Genomic DNA, 18,845 nt, shown 5'->3' with positions numbered 1-18,845 from the left:
GCACACACACATGCGCACACACACACACACATGCTGAGCTGGGTGGAGCCCTTCCCAGCTGCACACAGACACACGCACACACAGACACACACACACACGCACACAGACACTCTCACACACACAAGCACACATACACACAGACACTCACACAGATACACTGAGCTGGGTTAAGCCCTTCCCAGCTGCATACACACACACACACACACATGCTCACACACACAGACACACACACAGACACACACACTGAGCTGGATGGAGCCCTTCCCAACTGCACATAGACACACGTGCACACACACATGCACACACACGCGTGTACACACACAGACACACACAGACACACTGAGCCAGGTGGAGTCCTTCCCAGCTACGCGCATAGACACACGCACACACAGACACAGACACACACATGCACACACAGAGACACACACAGACACACACAGACACACTGAGCCGGGTTGAGCCCTTCCCAGCTGCACACACACACACACACACACACACACACACACACACACACACACACCGCAGCAGCAGCGGCTACATCTGGAGCCAGGCAGTGAGGAGAAGGCGCATTCTGCTCCGCAGCCATAACTGACGCCATGACCGGGGTCCCCCCCACAGGACGTCTGACAGCACACAGCCAGCACCGCCACACACATGCTCTGTGCTCCACACGCCGCACAGCTGCATCCTGCGCACATGGCTGCCTCCGCGAACACGTCGCGCACGAGCAAAGCGGCATCGATGGCTGGAGATCGGGCGAGGGTCGCCCCCGACTCAGCGAGAGGCTCCGGGGTGAGCACACCTGACTGTGTGCATCCACACGGGGACTGGGCTGGGCGTGAGATTCCTGCAGCGGCCCCACACCAAGGCCCATGAGCGTGATTGCCCTGAGCTCCGGGCCTGGACTCAGGGCAGTTTGTAGCCACGCCGGGCACCAGCACGCGCCAGGCCACCCCTCGCAGACCCAGTCGTCCATCCCTGACCCCTGAAAGAGACGGGGGCGCCTGCTTCTGTAAAAATCAACGAAATAAAGGACAGTTGGCCAGTTGAGCCCCATGTCATTGGAGAAATGCTGAACCCATCGTGACTGGGGGGTCCCCTGCCTGGCCTTGTGCCAGCCACAAGAGGACAAGCTGGGGCAGCTGAGGACGCGCGGAGTGACCCTCCCGCGCCCGAGGAATGTGTGCCGGTCCGCTCTGGGGCTGCAGCCGCGTGCGGGGCCGGGCGGGGTCTGCAGGGGCCGTGCTGTCGTGGCCCCGTTCTCCACTGCTGCACGCTCCTGCTCTCACCGTGACTCTGCAAACGTGACACATGCTGCCCCCACCCGTCATGGCACGAGCTGGGACCGGCAAGAGCTGGTCACGCCTGTGCTCGGTCTCCTGTTCCCGCCAGCGCCGCCCGGGTAGCTGCTCTCAGCCCCAACTCACAGAGTCCCCAGGAGGGCTGGCCGGTGGCCCTGAAGCCCACCTGGGAGGGGGGTGCCGGGACAAGGGACGAGAGACAGCGACCGTCTCTGGGCTCTGCTGCCTGGCAGCGGTTAATTTGTCTGTTTGTGCTTTGCAACGTAGCAAACATAAATAAAGATGCGCCAGGTCTGTTGCTTGTCGCGGCTGCTCTTTGTTGTGTCAGTCATAAACTCCTGGAGACCCCCTCCTTAAATCACGCCACTCGGAGCAGAGAGAAGCCAGCCAGGCAACATAATTGACACCCACTTTAAACAGCCACTGTCGGACAAGCCAGGCCCATCAGGAGGCTGCGCAGACGCGCAGAGACGCTTCACCTGCACGGGCCTCACGCCGGGTCTGCGTTTTCCAGCTCTCTGCCCCACGCTGTGTCTCATACCCCGACTGAAGTTTCCATTTTCTCCTGAGACACGGCCGTCAAACGTAAGTGCCTGACACTCGGGATAAGGAAGAAGTTGGGAAGCAGGAGAGACCCGTCCCTGTGCCCACTGGGAAACGAGCCTTTCGCAGATCCCCACAGACCCCGGTAAGAGCAAATGCATCCCCTTTCCTGCTGGTGCTCTGGAGTGTAGGGTCGGAGAGGCAGAGGGGCAGACCAAGGCGACAGGACGGACGAATGGACAGGCTTGCCCTGAAGAGGCAAGAGAAAGGGGTCAGGGGCTCTGTTTGCCCCCAGCTTACAGACCTGCAGAAGGTCCCTGAGGCCACAGGGCCCGGCTGAGCTGAGGCCAGCCAGGCCCAGGACACAGGAAGAGCCACGTTAATTGGAGAACTTTCACTGTTTGCTGAAGGAAATTGGATCTGAATCCTTGATCAGATGGTTTGGATGAGCTAGGAAATGGGATTTGTGAAGCTCTCGACAGGGGAATGACAGAGTCACTCTGCCTGAACCTGTGTCGGCCACCCGGCTGTGGAGATGGCCCGGCCTGCCAGGGACACAGCAGAGACCCAGGGGTGGCCAGTGGCTGGCTCCTGTGGCCAGTCCCAGAACTGGAGAGAGGCCCCGAGGCTGAGATAAGCTTCTAGGGATAAAAGGCAGCTCAGGGCTTGCAAGGATTCGGCTCCTGGTCACAAAATGGCCAACCCTGGCTCTGTCTTAACCCAGGGTCCAGCCCCGCTGCCCTGCAGGGCACCAGCGATCAGAGAAGGGTCCTGACCTGAGGTATGTGTGTGGCAGGCTGCACCAGTGGGCTCCCAAAGCAGGACCCACCCAGGGCCCGCCCAGGACCCGCCTAGGACCCACCTAGGACCCGCCCAGGACTGCCCAGGTCTGCACCTTCACTCCAGCTTATTCGCTGCCTTCCTGGAACCGAACAGTGCCTCATGACCAGGCCACAGGCCCGGGTGTCGGTTCCAGAAGTAGCTGGTTCCGTCTCACATACTCAGCAGCCGGGGAGCCCCATGGAGCCTGGAAGTGGACCTGAGAGAGGCCAGGCCTTCGTGTGTCCACTCCGGACACTGTGCAAGACTTGCTCTATGCCAGCCTTGGTCCCTGTCAAGACAGGCAGCCACACGTGATAAAACACGTCCACCTGCAAGAGAGGTGACCACATGCAGAGCAGAGCCTGGACACTGAGGACAGCAGGAACAAGCGTGGCTGGTCCACGGGGCCAGGTGGGACCTGCCGAGGCTCTCGGGGACACATGCAAAGGACAGTGGCTGGGTGTTGGCACGACAGCGCCAGCCTCACAGAGGCAAGCAGGAGTGACTGGACACTGGACAGCCAGGCTGAGGCTGGGTGGACATGACTGTTTCCTGCAGCTTCCTGTGAAGATACGAATGTTCCATATGTGGAGACAGAAGGAGGAGCCTTCCCAGAGCCAACCGGAGGACGTTTCGTCTCAGGAAGGCAAAGCAGGCCGGAGCCATGGCACAGCTGGGGGGACACTTGCCTGGCACGCAGTCCTCCCGGGTTCATTCCCCAGCATTCCATAGGGTCACCCAGCACCGCCAGGAGTGATTCCTGAGTGCAGAGCCAGGAGGAACCACTGAGCATCGCTGGGTGTGACCCAAAAAAGCAAAATAAAGAAGAAGAAGAAGAAGAAGAAGAAAAAGAAGAAGGCAAAATCTTGCCACACTCTTCCTCCTAGACCTGGCACAGACATCATGGTGCTCTGCCCCCCCTCAGAACCCAGCCCCCTGGCCACCCCTGCCAGTGCATCACGGGAAACACGACACCCCTTCCTTCTGCCACCAGTCTCCTGGACACTCCTGCCCATCCCCCCACGCCAATGCAGGGGACCTTTCCACTGCCGTTGTCATCAGTTCCCGGAAAACAATCTCATTGAGGGTCTGAGTGCCAATTACTTTGGAGGAAGCTTTGATCATCACATAACCACCTTCTCAGTAGGAAATGCATAAAAAGGGTATTTTCCGCATCTCTAAATTGGACCGTCTCTATTAGAAATCGCAGCGATGCTCCTTGGCTTGAAAATACAGCCTGATGCGCCATCCCTAAAGGCACTATTATGCCAACAATAAATCTGAACCGACCCGGGGCAGGGAGGGCCGTGAGGCACTCAATATTCATCATACTCTGACCCAGAGGAATATCCGTGATGTGCTCAGGGGCCCTTGAGCAAAGCAGGTTTATTACACCTGCCAATTGTCATGGATTTGCTGTGTGATGCATCGGTTTCTAAGGCGAAACCCCGGTCGCCATGCCTGTTCCCACATGGCGGCTCCTGGCTCCGGGTCTCACATGGACAGAGCCCGTGGCCGAGACCCCCAGTTCCCGGGGCCGGGACCGCCCAAGCTCCCACAAGTCCAGGGCCGGCAGAGCCACTGCACACACCGCTGCCGGCTGCAGCGGGCGTCCTGCCTGGAGCTCGAACTCTGGGGGAGGTCCTGAAGCTGACGTGACACAGGGGCAGGAGCCTTGAGAAGGGCCCGGGGAGGGTCTAGTTGTCTCTGCCTATAAGCAGCAGACAGAGAAGGCAGGGACGGCTGAGCTCCACTCCGCTGGGGAAACTGAGTCTCGGACTGAACCGTAGTCCTGCTGAGAGCTGGGCGGATGGGTGGGCCCCATACCCTGAAGCCCAGCCAGGACAGGGCAGGAGCAAGGGGGTCTTTGGCAGCTGCTGAAGGGCTGATCTGAGATGAACAGAGAGTGAGGGAGAGGCTCTGGCTGACTGCTGCCTTCCCGTGGGGGTCCAGGGCTCCACGTGGGGCAGAGCGACCTCTGCCTGCGGCCACTGCCCTTCCTGTCACTGTCCTCACGCACTGAGGTGGCCACTGGACTGAGTGTCCACCCCCTGTTCAGGGCCCAGCACTGCGCAGAACCGTCCCAGCGTGGAGGGCTGGACCTGGGGCTTGTGACGCTGCCTGAAGCTCCTGTGTCCCACGCTGGAGGGGACGCGGGACTGTAGGGACAATGTCCGCCACCCTGAACCCTTGACCCTCACGCAAGAACACTGACACCCACAGCTGCCCTGCTCCACCCAGGCTGGGGACCCCCTGGCCCCCCGTGGGGTTCCCGAGACTGCTCTGAGAATGTCACTGGGATGGAACCACCGGCCACGGAGGGCCTGGACAGGGCAGAGAGGAGCACGCACCCTCGTCTGTCCGTCTGTCTGTCTCTCCATCCACCCTGCTCCTGGACTAGTCCTGGTTCCTTGGCTGCTCCATGGCTGAGCTACCCCTACGAGATGCTCCCAGCCCTCAGGCTCCGATGGGTGCCAGGGCAGCACTTCCCAGTCAGAGGGGACAGGACAGCCCAGCCTTGTGGAACGACCTGGAAGCTCTCGGGCTGCTGGACCCTGTGCTGGGTCCAGCACTGCCTTACTCTGGCCATTGCCCACCCCGACAGGCCCTCGGCCCCAGGCTGAGCCAGTGTCCTTGCTCTGCCTTTCTCTGGAGCACTGGTTGGCTTGGTCAGGGTGGGGTGGACAGCTGCCCAGGACTGCCCCCAAGCAGGCACGGGACTCCCTCCACCCACAGCTCACAGTGACACTCCCGAGGGAGCAGGACGGGCCACGTGCTCCAGGTCGGGCTCTGTCCCCTGTGGGGCTCGGGGTCCTGCAGGCCAGCCGGGCAGGGCCCACTGGGACCCCTCACCCACAGGCTTTCGGGCAACCGGGGGCCCCGGAGAGCAGAGGGCACCTAGCCCCTCAGGGTGGCACCTCCCGAGACCGGCCATTCCCGAGGGGCCGCAGAGGACATTCACCCCCTGGCGATGACACACACAGGCCCACAGCGGGCCCAGGGTGGCCGTCCCCTCTGTCCCCTCCCCGCCCTGTGGTGACACCGGCCCGGCCCAGGGTCTCAGCTCTGCCCTCCAGAGCCCAGAGAGCAGCAGATACACCCCCTGCCCTCTCACTGCTGGGCAGGCACCACCGTGGGGGCCACAGGCGGGCCTGTCCCCGCATGCTGAGAGGAATGCCTGGACCCAGCACACATTCCAGAACATTCTAAATGAAACAATCTAAACGAAAACCCCGGCACATCCACACCGCAACATATCGGAAAGTGTGGAAGTGTGACATTGGGAAGGGAAAACCCTCACAAACAATCGCGAATCTTTCCCGCCTTTCACTGCAAGTGAGAAGTAAGTTTGGGGAAAACAATGCGAAACTGTGGAGACGGTTTAGGGAAGGAGCAGCCAAGGAGACGCAAGCGGGGACTTAAAGGACCCGCATCCTCTCCTCGGGGCAGAGCTCAGCTCAGATCATGCTCTTTAGAAAATTACGGTTTAGAAAAAACCAAGAAAGTAAAAGATCCACCTATTCTTTCACGGGGAAACTGCGCGACGTGGGCAGGTGATTCTTTCCCCTTCAACGTGAAGCAGGAGGACATGTCGAATCACATCCAATCTGGATAAATAAACGTTAATGGGAGAATGGGAGGATTTCTCAGACCTGATATGTGTTCTGAGAATAATAATTTATTTTAACTTAACACAAAAGGTCTTTGAGCAATACTTGCTGATTCAATATACATATTTAAAGGGCAGATGTTAACGCGGGTTTTGACAGGAAGCCGAGAGAGTGTGTTGGAAGAAACATCTTATTCCCACGTGGATAATTTGGGGCCCCTGGATGAGTTAGTCTGTTATTTTTAAATCTACTATTACAAAGAGACATTCTGCTTTAACTCCGAGCCTTTGTTACCAGGAGCTGAAGTGACAGAAATCAAAGTGAAGCTTCCCTTTGAATGGTGTGTTGGGGTTCCCCCTTGGGGAACATTCCTTTATTTGTATCTTTGTCTGACTCTAACGGTTAATTGTGATTCTGCAGAGTCGAATGTTCTCAAAGCTTTGAGATGAGCCTGATCGTCCCAGACTGGGGAGACTGAAATTCTCGCCTCCCTCCTGCGTGCTCCTCTATCTCCCCCGAGACGCTGCTGTTAGGGACACGAGGACCTTCTGGGCCCTTCAGCTGCAGAGTGGGGCTGAGTGTGACAGGGCAGAGGCACCCCTCACCCCGCAGCCTGGGCCCTCCCGGCCCTGCCCCGGGTCAGCTCCCAGCCTGGGCCCTCCCGGCCCTGCCCCGGGTCAGCCCCGCACACACAGGCAGTGTCCGGCTCTGCGTGTCTCGGGGTCTTCTTTCCCCGAAGTCACCATGGCCCCCGTCCCATCTGCGTGGCCTCAGGCCTCTCCGGAGCCAGTGCTCGGCCCAGGAGTTGGGCTTACAAGAGAAGGGCAGCAAGTCCAGACCCAGGAGGAGACACTGGTCCCCGCAGGGTGACAAGGCCCAACCCGGACAGCCCCTGGACGCCCGCTCTGGGAAAGGCCACCAGAACAGCCAGCCCAGGCCCCCTGCCAGTGTGAGCTTGGCACCCTCGGATTCTGGAGGGGCCCGGGCGAGCGGCTCAGACACCGCCGTCTCCACGCTTGGGCCAAAGGAAACTCATCTCGGACATGGAAAGGAAACTCTCCTACCGGTATTTTCTCATTCTGTGGGACACATTTAGGCCACTTTGGCCCTGTGTCTGCACTAACTCTGAGATAAAACACCTGGATTCCAGCTGTGATGCTGGAAAGACGCCCTGTCAAGGAAAGAGAAGCCCTTTCCCCTGCTGACCGCAACAGCCATCCTGTCATATGCTTTTCCGATGAACATTTCATTGACGTGAGATTTACTACGAAAAATCTCACTTCAGTTACTATGGAAATTGACGACGTGTTATTAAAATCATCTCAGTTCCGGGTACAAACAGCAGAGGAGGGTGGGGCGAGGGGAGGCTTCCTGAGGCTGAGCACGAAAGACCCCCTGCCCCCAGAGCTAGAGTCGCTCCCGAGCACTGGCAGACGTGGCCCCCAAAATGAACCAAACCCAGGCTGATCTTTCCAGGGTTAAACTCCCGAAACCAGCTAGAGAGTTTGTCTCCAATTTCTTTTTCCATTACATGGTCATTAAAGCTGGTATTAAGCATTTGAAAATTACTTCACTTCTCCAAAAAATAAAATGTCAATAAATTATCAATCAAAACTCATAATAGAACACTTACCTGTGCAAGTGTGTGTGAGTGGCAGCAGAATTACCAGTTTCCATAGCAACCTCATTTCCACTTTCTAAGGTCAAAATTTCTCCCGTACAATCAGCAGGGGAAGGTCTGCCTTCCGCAGCAGCTCAAGACTGAAAGTGAAAAACATCATGAAATGGCAAATATCGGAACAGGGCCAGCCTGATTCAATATGTCATTAACATGCTTTATCACAAATCATCCCAATGTCTGAGCTTTATATATTTTACAAAGTTGCCACAATTCGGGTACATTGACATGATTTCAGCTAACACCTCACGTCTGCATGTCATTTACTATGAAATTAGCTAGAAGTCGCGAGTGGGCAGGAGAGTGATTCCACCCAGTGTGTCTCGATGCATTGAGACTTTTATCAGTGGCCGGAGACGTGGAACAGGGGTTCAAGCACTTGCCTGGCTCACAGCTAACCCAGGTCTGATCCCCGGCGGGGATAGAGTCCCCTGAGCGCTCCCAGGAGTGACCCCAGAGCACAGAGCCAGGAGAAAGTGCTGAGAACCACCTCATGGGACCCCAAAACAAAAATAAACTAAAACAAAAAAAGTCTTTCATTAATATGTTAAATTCGATTGTTTCCGAAATGTTTGAGTTCAATACTGTTTAATAAGCTAAAATCATAATAAGGCAACAATCAATTATTTGGTGTTTTTGTTTCACACCATTAGGTATGAGATGAAGATGTTCATGCACATGATTTTATGCATTTCATGGATTTTCAAAGTATTTTTAACAATATTGCTAAGAATATATTTATTAGGAAAATTCTATTTTCTATTGCTACTGAAAAATTGCATATTATCAAAGAAATTTCTAGAAGTCAAACATAAGACAAATTTTTTTCCTTTGGGGTTACATCATAATTCGGTAACTTAATTTGACATTTAAGGCATCCAGTGATAAATAGACTCAAGGTAAAATCTTTGGCCTTTACCCCAAGAGGAATCTAGTGAGAGGCCCCCCCTAAAATTCACACTCTGAAAAGAGTGTAGGATGTGCTCAGAGCTGGCCCATTTGATGCAGTTACTAGAGATTTAACAATCGGACGCTTTGGGAACTTTCGACAGTGGAAATATATTTTCTGGCAATGTCAAGCGCATCCTGGAAGTGTGTGGACTTGCAGGGTGATGGGAGCAGAAAGGAACGTGGGTCCTTCGTGAGCCCATGGATGCTCTCGCAGGGCCTCTCATGCCACTGCCCCCAGGAGAGCTCAGCCTGAAGTTTCCTGAAGGGGGAGACGTCCTCGGGCCGGGTCACTGCTGGACAGTGAGTCCTCCCAGACACCCACACCCGAGCCCAGACACCCACATCCGAGCCCAGACACACACACCTGGTCCCAGCCCATCCATTCCCAGCCTCCCACACCCCATCCTCTCCACTCCACAGACAACACAGTCTCCCCTCACTCCCATCTTATCTAACGTGGGCCCTTGTGGCCATTCACTCCTCCATCACCTTCTCGGCACACGTTCGTGGCCAACCTCTGCCCTCTGCCAGAACTCGGTGCTCAGTATTGGGGGCCAGGCCCTGGGTGTGGCCCCAAGCCTGGCTGTCTCCGAGAGGCACCAGCCTGCACACAAACATCAGCACCAGGGACTCGCAACTTCACCAACTGACCCAGGAGGGGCAGGCGAGAGCTCTGTGGGCCTCTGTGGGGACAGGCAGCCCCGAAGCCAACTGAGGCAGGGGCTGGCAGCTCTAGAAGCCCCTTACACACACACACACACACGCACGCACGCACACGTACACACACTCACACATGTATACACACATGCACATAGACATGTACACATGCACACACACGCACACACACGCATGTACGCATGCACTCCCTCTTCTGACCCAAACAGGCATTTTCAGCTTCTCAGAGGGCGAGGCCTGTTTTGGGGACAGGGACACATTCAGTCTGCAACAAACTGGTCGCCTAGGGCATTTCCGCTCACTCTCGGGACCGCTGGTGCTTTGCCATGGATGATGGTGGACAGGTCCAGCAGGGCTCTGCCTGGGACCATGCATGCAAGCCCTGCTGCCTGGGTGGTGCTCCCTTCAGCTGTAGGAACGAGCACTGCTGAGCGGCCACAGGGATGCCAGGGTGACCCCCTGCCAGTGGCAGATGTGCCCAAGGGTGGCCCTCGGCAGTGGCCCAGAGGGAGTGGGGGGTCAGCATGTGCTGCCGTCCTTGGGTCCAGCTCTGCACTGCAGGCCATGCTGTGCTTCCGTGAGGTGGGGCAGAAGATGGCAGGGAGCAGGTCCCCGTCACACGCGCTGCCCGTCCCCTCTAACTGACCGGCTGGCGAGCGGCGCCCAGAGTCTGCAAACCCACATCCATCTCCTCAGGTCCTCGCCACTTTATTTTGGCTGAAAATCCAAGGCCAGAGGCTTCATAATTTTCACAACAGATTTCCAGCCTCAGCGATCATGGAGTTATTTACTATCAAACTAAATCAATAATAAATTTTAAAATGAAATATGCATGACCCCAAAAAAGTCTGGTTCTGACTAGGAAACCCCAACCGCCATGAACACGGCAAAGCGGAAGATCAATGGTGCCGTCACATTCTTTGTTTTCGGGGCCGACTGCGATCACTTATGATAATTGTTATGCCGGCTCTCCAAACAGGCCGTCATCCCCGATGACAGATTAGTGGAGACGGCCCGGCGTGTTGAATGCAATTGCGGGAGAAGCATTTCTTCTTTCCTTAGAGGAGGCAAGATTACATGTTGTTAACAGCAGGAAACAGACGCAAATATGTTTGTTAGGAAAATAGCTGGAATCCGGTTGGCAATTTTTCCTTCATCAGACCCTCGAGGCCGTGGAAGCTCGTGGCAGGACCAGCCTCCTACCTGTGGGAGGTGACCCCTGGTTACGGCGGGGAGGTCAGGGAGAATGTCCAGCGGCTGCCCCACCAGGGAGGGGCCAGTGGGAGGTGCTGACCACGGTGAGCTCCGCCTGGGTCAGGCCTGGGACATGCCGCCCCTCCCTGACCAGCCGGCCGGGCCCATTGCCCACCTGGCTATCAGGGTCCTGCACCCCTAAACGCTGCAGCTTTGCCACAGATGTGAGTCTGCAGAGGCCCTGGCCAGAGACGGAGCGTCCCTCCGAGTGGCCCTGTCCACTGCAGCAAACACATGGGAAGGGGGTTGTCCCTCAAGCGCACAGACCGGAGGACAGTGGGCGGAGCGCCAGGTGCTCCTGGCCAGGCCTCGGGGCTGGGTGGGCACATTCGGGCACCACAGCCTCTGGCTCTCGGACATTCTGGGGGAGGTGGAGGCAGGGCATCTTCCCCTGCAGGACAGAGGCTTCCTGAGCAAAGGCTGTGACGGGGTCCTGGGGAGTAGCAGGGGTGGAGGGGGGGGCGGGGGACACGCGTCCAGGTCAGAGCTGGGAGAGTCCAGGCAAGCCCCTCCTCCTGTGGGGCCCGTGGCCACCAGCCCGGACCCTGGGCTGTGTGGCAGCTGGGCCAACACCATGCGGAGGAGCAGCAGAGACAGACGTGCTGAGCCGGGCACAGGACAGACGGTGCCCAGCGGACTCATGGGCCCAGGAAGCCAGGCGAGCTTGCCACTGTCAGCTGGACCCTGGAGTGACGGGAAGCCGAGGGCTCCGGGCCTGGGAGACGTGATAGATTCTGAGTATGTGGCTGCCCTTCATGTCCGTTTTGGTCCTCGTATTTTCCAAATGTGGAAAGACTGGCCAGGACCAGAACCCCCTAGGGACCTGGGTCAGAAGGAGCGTGTGCACTTTGGCCGTGCTGGGGAGGGGGACAGACCCCAGGCGCAGGGCCACAGCCACTGGACAAGGAAAACCCTCCCCGCCTCCTCACGCACAGGAAGGAGCCGTCGCACCGGGCAGAGGGGTGTTTCTGGTTCTCTTGTTCCCCCGTGTCTGATCGGGGGAAACCCAGAGGCGGGAACGGGCCTCTCGGGGCGTGGGCAGGAGGATGCGCCGAGCACTGTGTTGGGGGCGGTGCTTAGCTGGGTCCTCCGCGCTCTCAACACCGGGAACTGGGTGCAGGGCCGGCCCAGAACAGGACAACGGGGGGGAGTGGCAGCAGAGCAGGGTGGGTGCTGACCCTGTATGCAGCTGTCCTTGGTCTGTCCAGCACCACCTCTGCGCGCCTCTGGGACTGGCCCCAGACAGCGAGGTGACCGCTGTTTCCCCTGAGCCAGCCGCCCGAGCCAGGGTCCCCGCCGCCGCCTGAGGAGTCGTGAGCCAGAGAGCAGCTTCCTGTGGCCCCCTGGGTCTAGCTCCCGGCACTGCACTGAGGGGTGTGAGGGTGGAGGCCCTTTCAGGGCGGCGGCCAGCAGGGAGCACGGGGGCAGGGGGCCCAGAGGGGAGCACAGCAGCCTGCAGGGGACAGGGCCGACCTTGGACACTGGCAGGCTGAGTGCTCGGGATGAAGGATGAGCTTCATTACGTGGAGTCCAGGGGGCAGCGCTGGAGCAGAGGGTGGACACTCAGGGCTGCTCAGCCCAGGCCCCGAGCACTTCAGCCAGGACAAGTGCTCCCGGGGCTGAGGGCAGCAGCTCCGACAGCGAACTGGTGGGCGCCTGGCCTCCGACCGCAGAGAGGCCAGCTCAGCGTCCAGCCGTGAGAGCCGGGGCAGCGCTCACCACGCGGGCAGGTGGGGCTGTGTGGGTTCAGGGCACCACGGGTCAGGCCGGCCAGCTCTGCTGCGTGGGCAGCACTGGGGCCAGGCCAGACCCAGGGAGCCGAGGGTTTGGGGCCTGTCTCTGAGCCCATGGTCGGCTGCTCTCCTGGTGGTGTCCACAGCGCCCCCCGCAGGCCACAACGTCGCTCTTTCCCATCAGGAGCAAAAGCAGGTAGATCTCCGGCCCCCTCCCCCCACAGGTGAGGGTAATGCTCAGTCCAGGGGCAGGCGCTGAGGGACGGCTCCTCCACGGCACAGTGACCGCAGGAAGGCAAGTCCCACTTGAGGCTTCCGGGTACTCTGGACTACGCTGGGCAGAGGTGAGAGCTAGGAGGTAGGGGCCCTGCTTCCTGTGCTCTGGGTGTCCCGGGATGAAGCAGCCTCCAGGACTCATGTCTGTCTGTGCGTCAAGATCAACATTCTAGAGGAACAGAGAACACACCTGTGGTGGTGCCCATGTGAGAGAGAATGGCCCGTGGTGTCCGCGTGACAGAGAATGGCTGAGGGGGCGGGGAATGGTGAGGGGCTCCAGGCTGGACCATCATCCCTGCCCACCCCGGGCTCAGCTCAGATGAGCATGCGAGGTCCCAACTCTGCCGCAAGGACTGTTGCCAGGCAGAGGGGACTGGGAGAGGCCCCGGGCCAGGCCCTGTCCCCAGAGCCCCTTTCCTGTCCCTGTCCCCAGAGCCCCCGGTCAGCTCTCATCCTGCAGAGCTGCAGGGCTCTCAGGAGACCGTGACTCTCCCAGCCGGGAGCCCAGGGCGGCTTCACAGATTCAGAGTTTAACTAAAACTCCCTGAACACCTCAAAAAGGCTCATTCACACTTTCCCAAACAGGAAGTGACAAGACAATGGTGAGTTTGAGTCACAAGCAGGGAAGCCTGTTGCCCACCTGCGCAGTCTCCAGTCTCCTGACAAACTCAGGGCCTTCACCCAGGGCCAGGCTCAGCCAGGGGTCAGCGGGGAGCCAGGCTAACGCCCTGACCCTGCACACAGGCTCTGGCCCGGATCTCGGAGCTCCAGCCGCCGTCCCCAGCTTCCCCCCGCTGGGAGCTTCACCATCACCTTCCGACAAACCTGCTTTCCCTTGGCTGCTCCTCAATGAGCAACTGAAGCTCCTGGAATATTCCAGAAGTGCTTTCATAGACCCGGGGCCTAGGACGGGAAGGAGTGAGGCAGCAGTCACAGGCCAGGGCGTGCCAGCTCGTGCCAGACACACCCGCATGAGGAAGGGACAGAAAACTGAGCAGGCCCAAGCAGCTTCCAGAAGCTTCTAGTCCTCAGAAGAAGCTGAATGACCGAGAGTCCAGTATCTTATGATTTCGGATGGAAATCTATCTGGGTTCCCAAAGGGGATGCGGAAAGTTTTAACTCTGCACACGTCAGAAACCGGGGCCGGCAGGACATGCTCTCTGCCCGCGTGAGCAGTGGCGACCCAACACGGCTAAGCTGTGGCCTGTCCCCTGCCCAGCACGGGGCACTCGCCTGCACTTCCCCATCACGCCAGACCCTCAAGGCTGCCCTCGCTTGCCTTGCATGACGTAACCCTGGGCACCCGGGCTCGTTTCTGGGCAGGGAGGGCAGCATGGAGGTCCTGGGGCCCTTCAGGAGACCGGGGAGTAACTGACCGGGGGCCACGGAATGGCCACGCTCCCAGGGTCGGGGCAGAGGTCAGGCATGGCAGAGGCAACAAGGTCAGGACGAGGCAATGCCACATCACACGCACGTCTTTGACGCCAAAGGCCGGGACGCCCTGAAGCCGGAACTGGGTCTCGAGCTGCCGGAGAGACTCGTGACTCAAACACGGCTGCATCTCTGGGACTCTGTCACCGGGGGGTGAGCAGGCCTGACCTGAGTGTCCGGCATGTGGACATCCTTGTGGGCAGTCCTGTCAGCTGCCAATCTCGGGCCCCTCCAGCACCTGCTGTCATCTCTGCTGTAAAGACGCGTGGCTCTGCCCTCGCCTCAGTTTCTCCCCTTGAGCGATCTATGGCACAGGGAGACCCCTGGACAGCTGAATGTGTGTAGATGCACCTGCCAGAGACTGGCTTTGTTCTGGTACCCACCGAGTTTGCTTAAGGGAAGCCCTGGAAAATTGGGAAAGAATCAGAACGCAGGGACAGAGTTACCAGTGCAGAAAGCGCTTGTCTTGTGCACAGTCCTTCGGGTCTCAGATGGTCTCTGAGGCCAAAGGAATGACCCGAGTGCAGAGCCAGGGGTAAGCCCCAAGCACCAGCAGGTGTGGCCAAAAACCAAATGGAACAGAGAGAGAGAGAGAGAGGGAGGGAGGGAGAGAGAGAGAGTAGGAAAGAGCCTCTGGTTATATGTTATATTGTCTTTTTCCAGTGACAGGAGTTCGATCAACAAAATATATTTAATGCTGAGAATATTTGGTATCAAAGTAACAGATTAAAGAATGAGAAATCAATTACTCTCTTATTTTTGTATACAAGACATGAAACTAGTCTATTGACTTCACAATGTCCTCTGGTAATATTGGCTGCATCAGATTATTGGTAAGCGGTATTTAGTCATGGTGCTGTTCCTTGATTGAAGGGGAATAAGACATAGTGACTTAGAGGGATCTATGTGCTTCCATATTTTCCTAGCGGAAGGTGCCAGTACACAGAAATCTCACCTGCAAAGTCAGGAATTCAAAGACGGTATCCGTTGAAAACGGATGTGGCTATTGCAGCACAAAATATGTCGTTGGGAATCTTCCTCTGTGACAATTGCATGATATTATAGATTGCAAAAACACATCTGCAAAGTTGCAGAACCCAAACAATATTTTTTTCTTTGGGTTAAGATATGTCATTTAGGAAACCATATTTTCCCATAGCACAGCGGGTAGGGCGTTCGCCTTACAAGCGGCCACCATGGCCGACCCAAGTTCGATTCCTCCGCCCCTCTCGGAGAGCCCGGTAAGCTATTGAGAGTATTTGATATGCCAGACACAGTAACAACAAAGTCTCCAATGGAGACGTTACTGGGCCCGCTCGAGCAAATCGACGATCAACGGGAGGGCCTTTACTTTACTTACTTTAGTCATAAAATTCGATTCCTCCGCCCCTCTCGGAGAGCCCGGTAAGCTACTGAGAGTATATTGCCCACACGGCAAAGTCTGGCAAGCTACCCGTGACGTATTCAATATGCCAAACACAGTAACAACAAGTCTCACAATGTTACTGGGCCCACTCGAGCAAATCGATGAACAACGGGAGGACAGTGCTACGGTGCTACAGTCATAAAATAGATATTTGAAACTTTTCTATTTTACTTGTCAATGGGAAAAAACACTCACAAAAATGTATTTAAAGCAATTATATGCCTATAAAATATACAAAAAGTGGGTTTTTTTAAATGTAATATATGTGAATATACATGAATGCAGCCTGTATGTTTGTTGAAAGTTTTACACAGATGCACACACACCACACACCATACACACATACCATACACACAACAACATACACACCACACCACACACATAACAACATACACCACCAGCACACACACCACACACACATACCACACACACAACACAATACACACCTGTACACATGTACACACACGCATGCACACACACACCACACCCCTCCCCACACACGTGCACGCACACACACACACACACACACACACACTTGCTCAGTAAATGCAGGTTTCTGTGATGGATGTGGGAGTGACATTTCCGAGTGTCGGGTCAGAGGGTTCGAGGCTCCCCAGCCAAGAGCCAAGCCCCCTCCTTCCCCCTTGCTCCTGCGGGAGCCCTGTTGGGAATGTTCTGAGAGTGAAGGACGGGGAAAGACCCTGGGAGGAGCCTCTCTCGCTCTGAGACTCGTGGCTCCAGCCCCCAGGCCTAGTGTCCGCCTGTGCCTCCCTGTGCCAAGTGTCATTGCTGGGCTGATATATCTGGAGTGTGCCCTGGCCACAAGTGTCTTGAGCTGATGTATCTGGAGCCAGAGAAATAAGGCAGGGGGTAGCTTCTTGCCTTGCAGTCAGACAACCCTGGTTTGCTCCCCAGCACCACATACGTTCCTCGAGCACTGTCAGGAGTGACCTCTTGAGCACAGAGCCAAGAGAACCTTCCCCTTTCAAAAGAAAAAAACTGTCACTGTCACTGTCCTCCCGTTGCTCATCGATTTGCTCGAGTGGGCCCAGTAACGTCTCCATTGTGAGACTTTTTGTTACTGTGTTTGGCATATTGAATACTCTCGGTAGTTTGCCAGGCTCTCCGAGAGGGACGGAGGAATCAAACCCGGCTCAGACAAACGTCCTGCCACTGTGCTATCACTCCAGCCCAAAAAAGAAAAGGAAAACACCCTTAAACTTCCACAAGCTTTTTTGCCCATACCACAAAATGCTAGACAGAGTCCCGGCTCTGCTGAGGGGTCACTCCTGACAGAGCTTAGGAAACCCGTATCGGGTGCCAGGGATTGAACCTGGCCTGGCCTTGCATGAAAGGGTCCTCCCTACTGTACTGTCACTCCAGGCCCCAGTACCATAGATTGGTTGCTCTTTTCTTGAACTGCTGTGGGCTGCACAAAGTCCTTTCAATCACACCATGTCCTAACACCCAGTCCTTCCCCAGTGTGTGTCTCCTGCCACCAGAAATTAAACCTGAAAATAGAAGATGCCCAAATCGAAATGAAATAATCTCTGTTGCAGGTGCCATGTTCCTATATACAGAAAATCCCTAAAACCTAATAGTACAAATGCTTCTAGAGGTAAAAAAAAATGACTTCAGAAAAATTTCAGGGCCAAGATCAATACATGAAATTTAGTGGCATTCCTATATACTTAAAATAAATGGTTGGAATCCAAATTGAGTATGCTATTTCGTTTAGAGTAGCATTCAAAAAACACCATATCTCTGGAATAAATCTAACCAAACAGGAGAAACAAACTCACATCTACATTAAGAGCTACAAAACACTGCTTAGATAAATCTGAAGACCCGACATAAATAAACAACATCCTGCACTCATAGACGGAAAGATGGAATCCTAGGATGTCAGTGTCATTATCAAAATGAGGACAGATTCAGATCAATCCCTGACAAAAAATGACAGTGATATTTTTATGTAGTAATAAGAACATTTACTATTCTGGCAAAAGAAAAATATCACGGTGGCTTTAGGGAATAGTTTTTTTAAACATTTATTCAGTTAGATATAACGAATATGTCAGTTCAGTTAAATCTTCGATGTTAACTGAGGCATGTGAAGCCTATTTCCACACAAATATTCACAACTTTTTTAATTCATAAGCACTACAAAATGGGAGGAACCCTATCAGATTATGAAATGGACAAAGAAAGGGGACATAAAAATAGAGAGAGCATGCCACAGGTGCCGCATTGAGGACCGCCCCTGGGCAGTGAAAAGGGACAGCCCAGTGACGATAGCCAGTCTCAAAATCACATCCAGGGGAAGGCACCACACAAGGACAGGATCTGCAGTGACCAAGGCCAAGTCAGTGTGTGCAGAGGAGACACGGGCAGATTCCAGGTGGCCTGAAAGAGCGTTTGTCTGCAGAGGGGATGTGGCATGGAGACGCTGCCCTCGTGGGAAGGGGTGGTGGGCAGCGAGGACTCTCAGTCCCTGAGCCTCACGTGTGTCTCCTTGACCGTGTGTGAGCAGGCTCTGGTGTGCAGGAAGCAAGAGGAGTGAGGGAAGGGCAGGTGGGAGAGAACACGGGAGAATGGGGAAGGTGAGGGCCACTCTGGGCTTCCTGGGCTGCCCCCAGCTCTCACCCCAGCAGGGTCCACGGGGAGCCTGGCCGAATGTCACTGTGCAGCCCATACAGTTGTATGCAGGTCATCTTTGCAAAACAGGCAGAGTGGGGCCCTGGTGTAAAGCTTATTTTCAAATATACCTTGCCAGTGCTACTGAACCCGTGCAATTATGCAGTGAAATGCAATATTTAAAATCACTCCTTTACTGAGGCTGTCTTTCAGAGTTATAAAAATGATATATTAAAATTTATATGCATTGTAGCAAAGTAGCACTGTCCTCCCGTTGTTCATTGATTTGCTCCAGCAGGCACCAGTAACGTCTCCATTGTGAGACTTGTTGTTGCTGTGTTTGGCATATTGAATACACCACGGGGAGCTTGCCAGCCTCTGCCGTGCAGGTGGGATACTCTTGGTAGCTTGCCGGGCTCTCCGAGAGAGACTGAGGAATCAAACTTGAGTTGGTCACATGAAAGACAAATACCCTACCTGCTGTGCTATCACTCCAGCTTATATAAA

At 55.8% G+C, this 18,845-nt stretch overlaps 1 protein-coding gene across 1 annotated transcript in view; it reads right to left on the bottom strand.

Annotated features, from left to right (window-relative positions):
• Positions 1-8,033, bottom strand: part of LOC130037482 (contactin-6-like) — a 158,444-nt gene extending 150,411 nt beyond the window's left edge. Inside the window, exon 1 of the mRNA XM_056129323.1 lies at positions 7,911-8,033. Coding sequence (XP_055985298.1) covers positions 7,911-7,965 — 55 coding nt within the window. The 5' untranslated portion in view covers positions 7,966-8,033. The remainder of the gene's footprint in view (positions 1-7,910) is intronic.
• Between the last annotated feature and the right edge of the window lie 10,812 nt (positions 8,034-18,845).

The sequence above is a fragment of the Sorex fumeus genome, unplaced genomic scaffold, assembly GCF_029834395.1.
Source record: "Sorex fumeus unplaced genomic scaffold, SorFum_2.1 ptg000072l, whole genome shotgun sequence".
Lineage (NCBI taxonomy): Eukaryota > Metazoa > Chordata > Mammalia > Eulipotyphla > Soricidae > Sorex > Sorex fumeus.
This window is presented reverse-complemented; position numbering and strand designations above follow the sequence as displayed.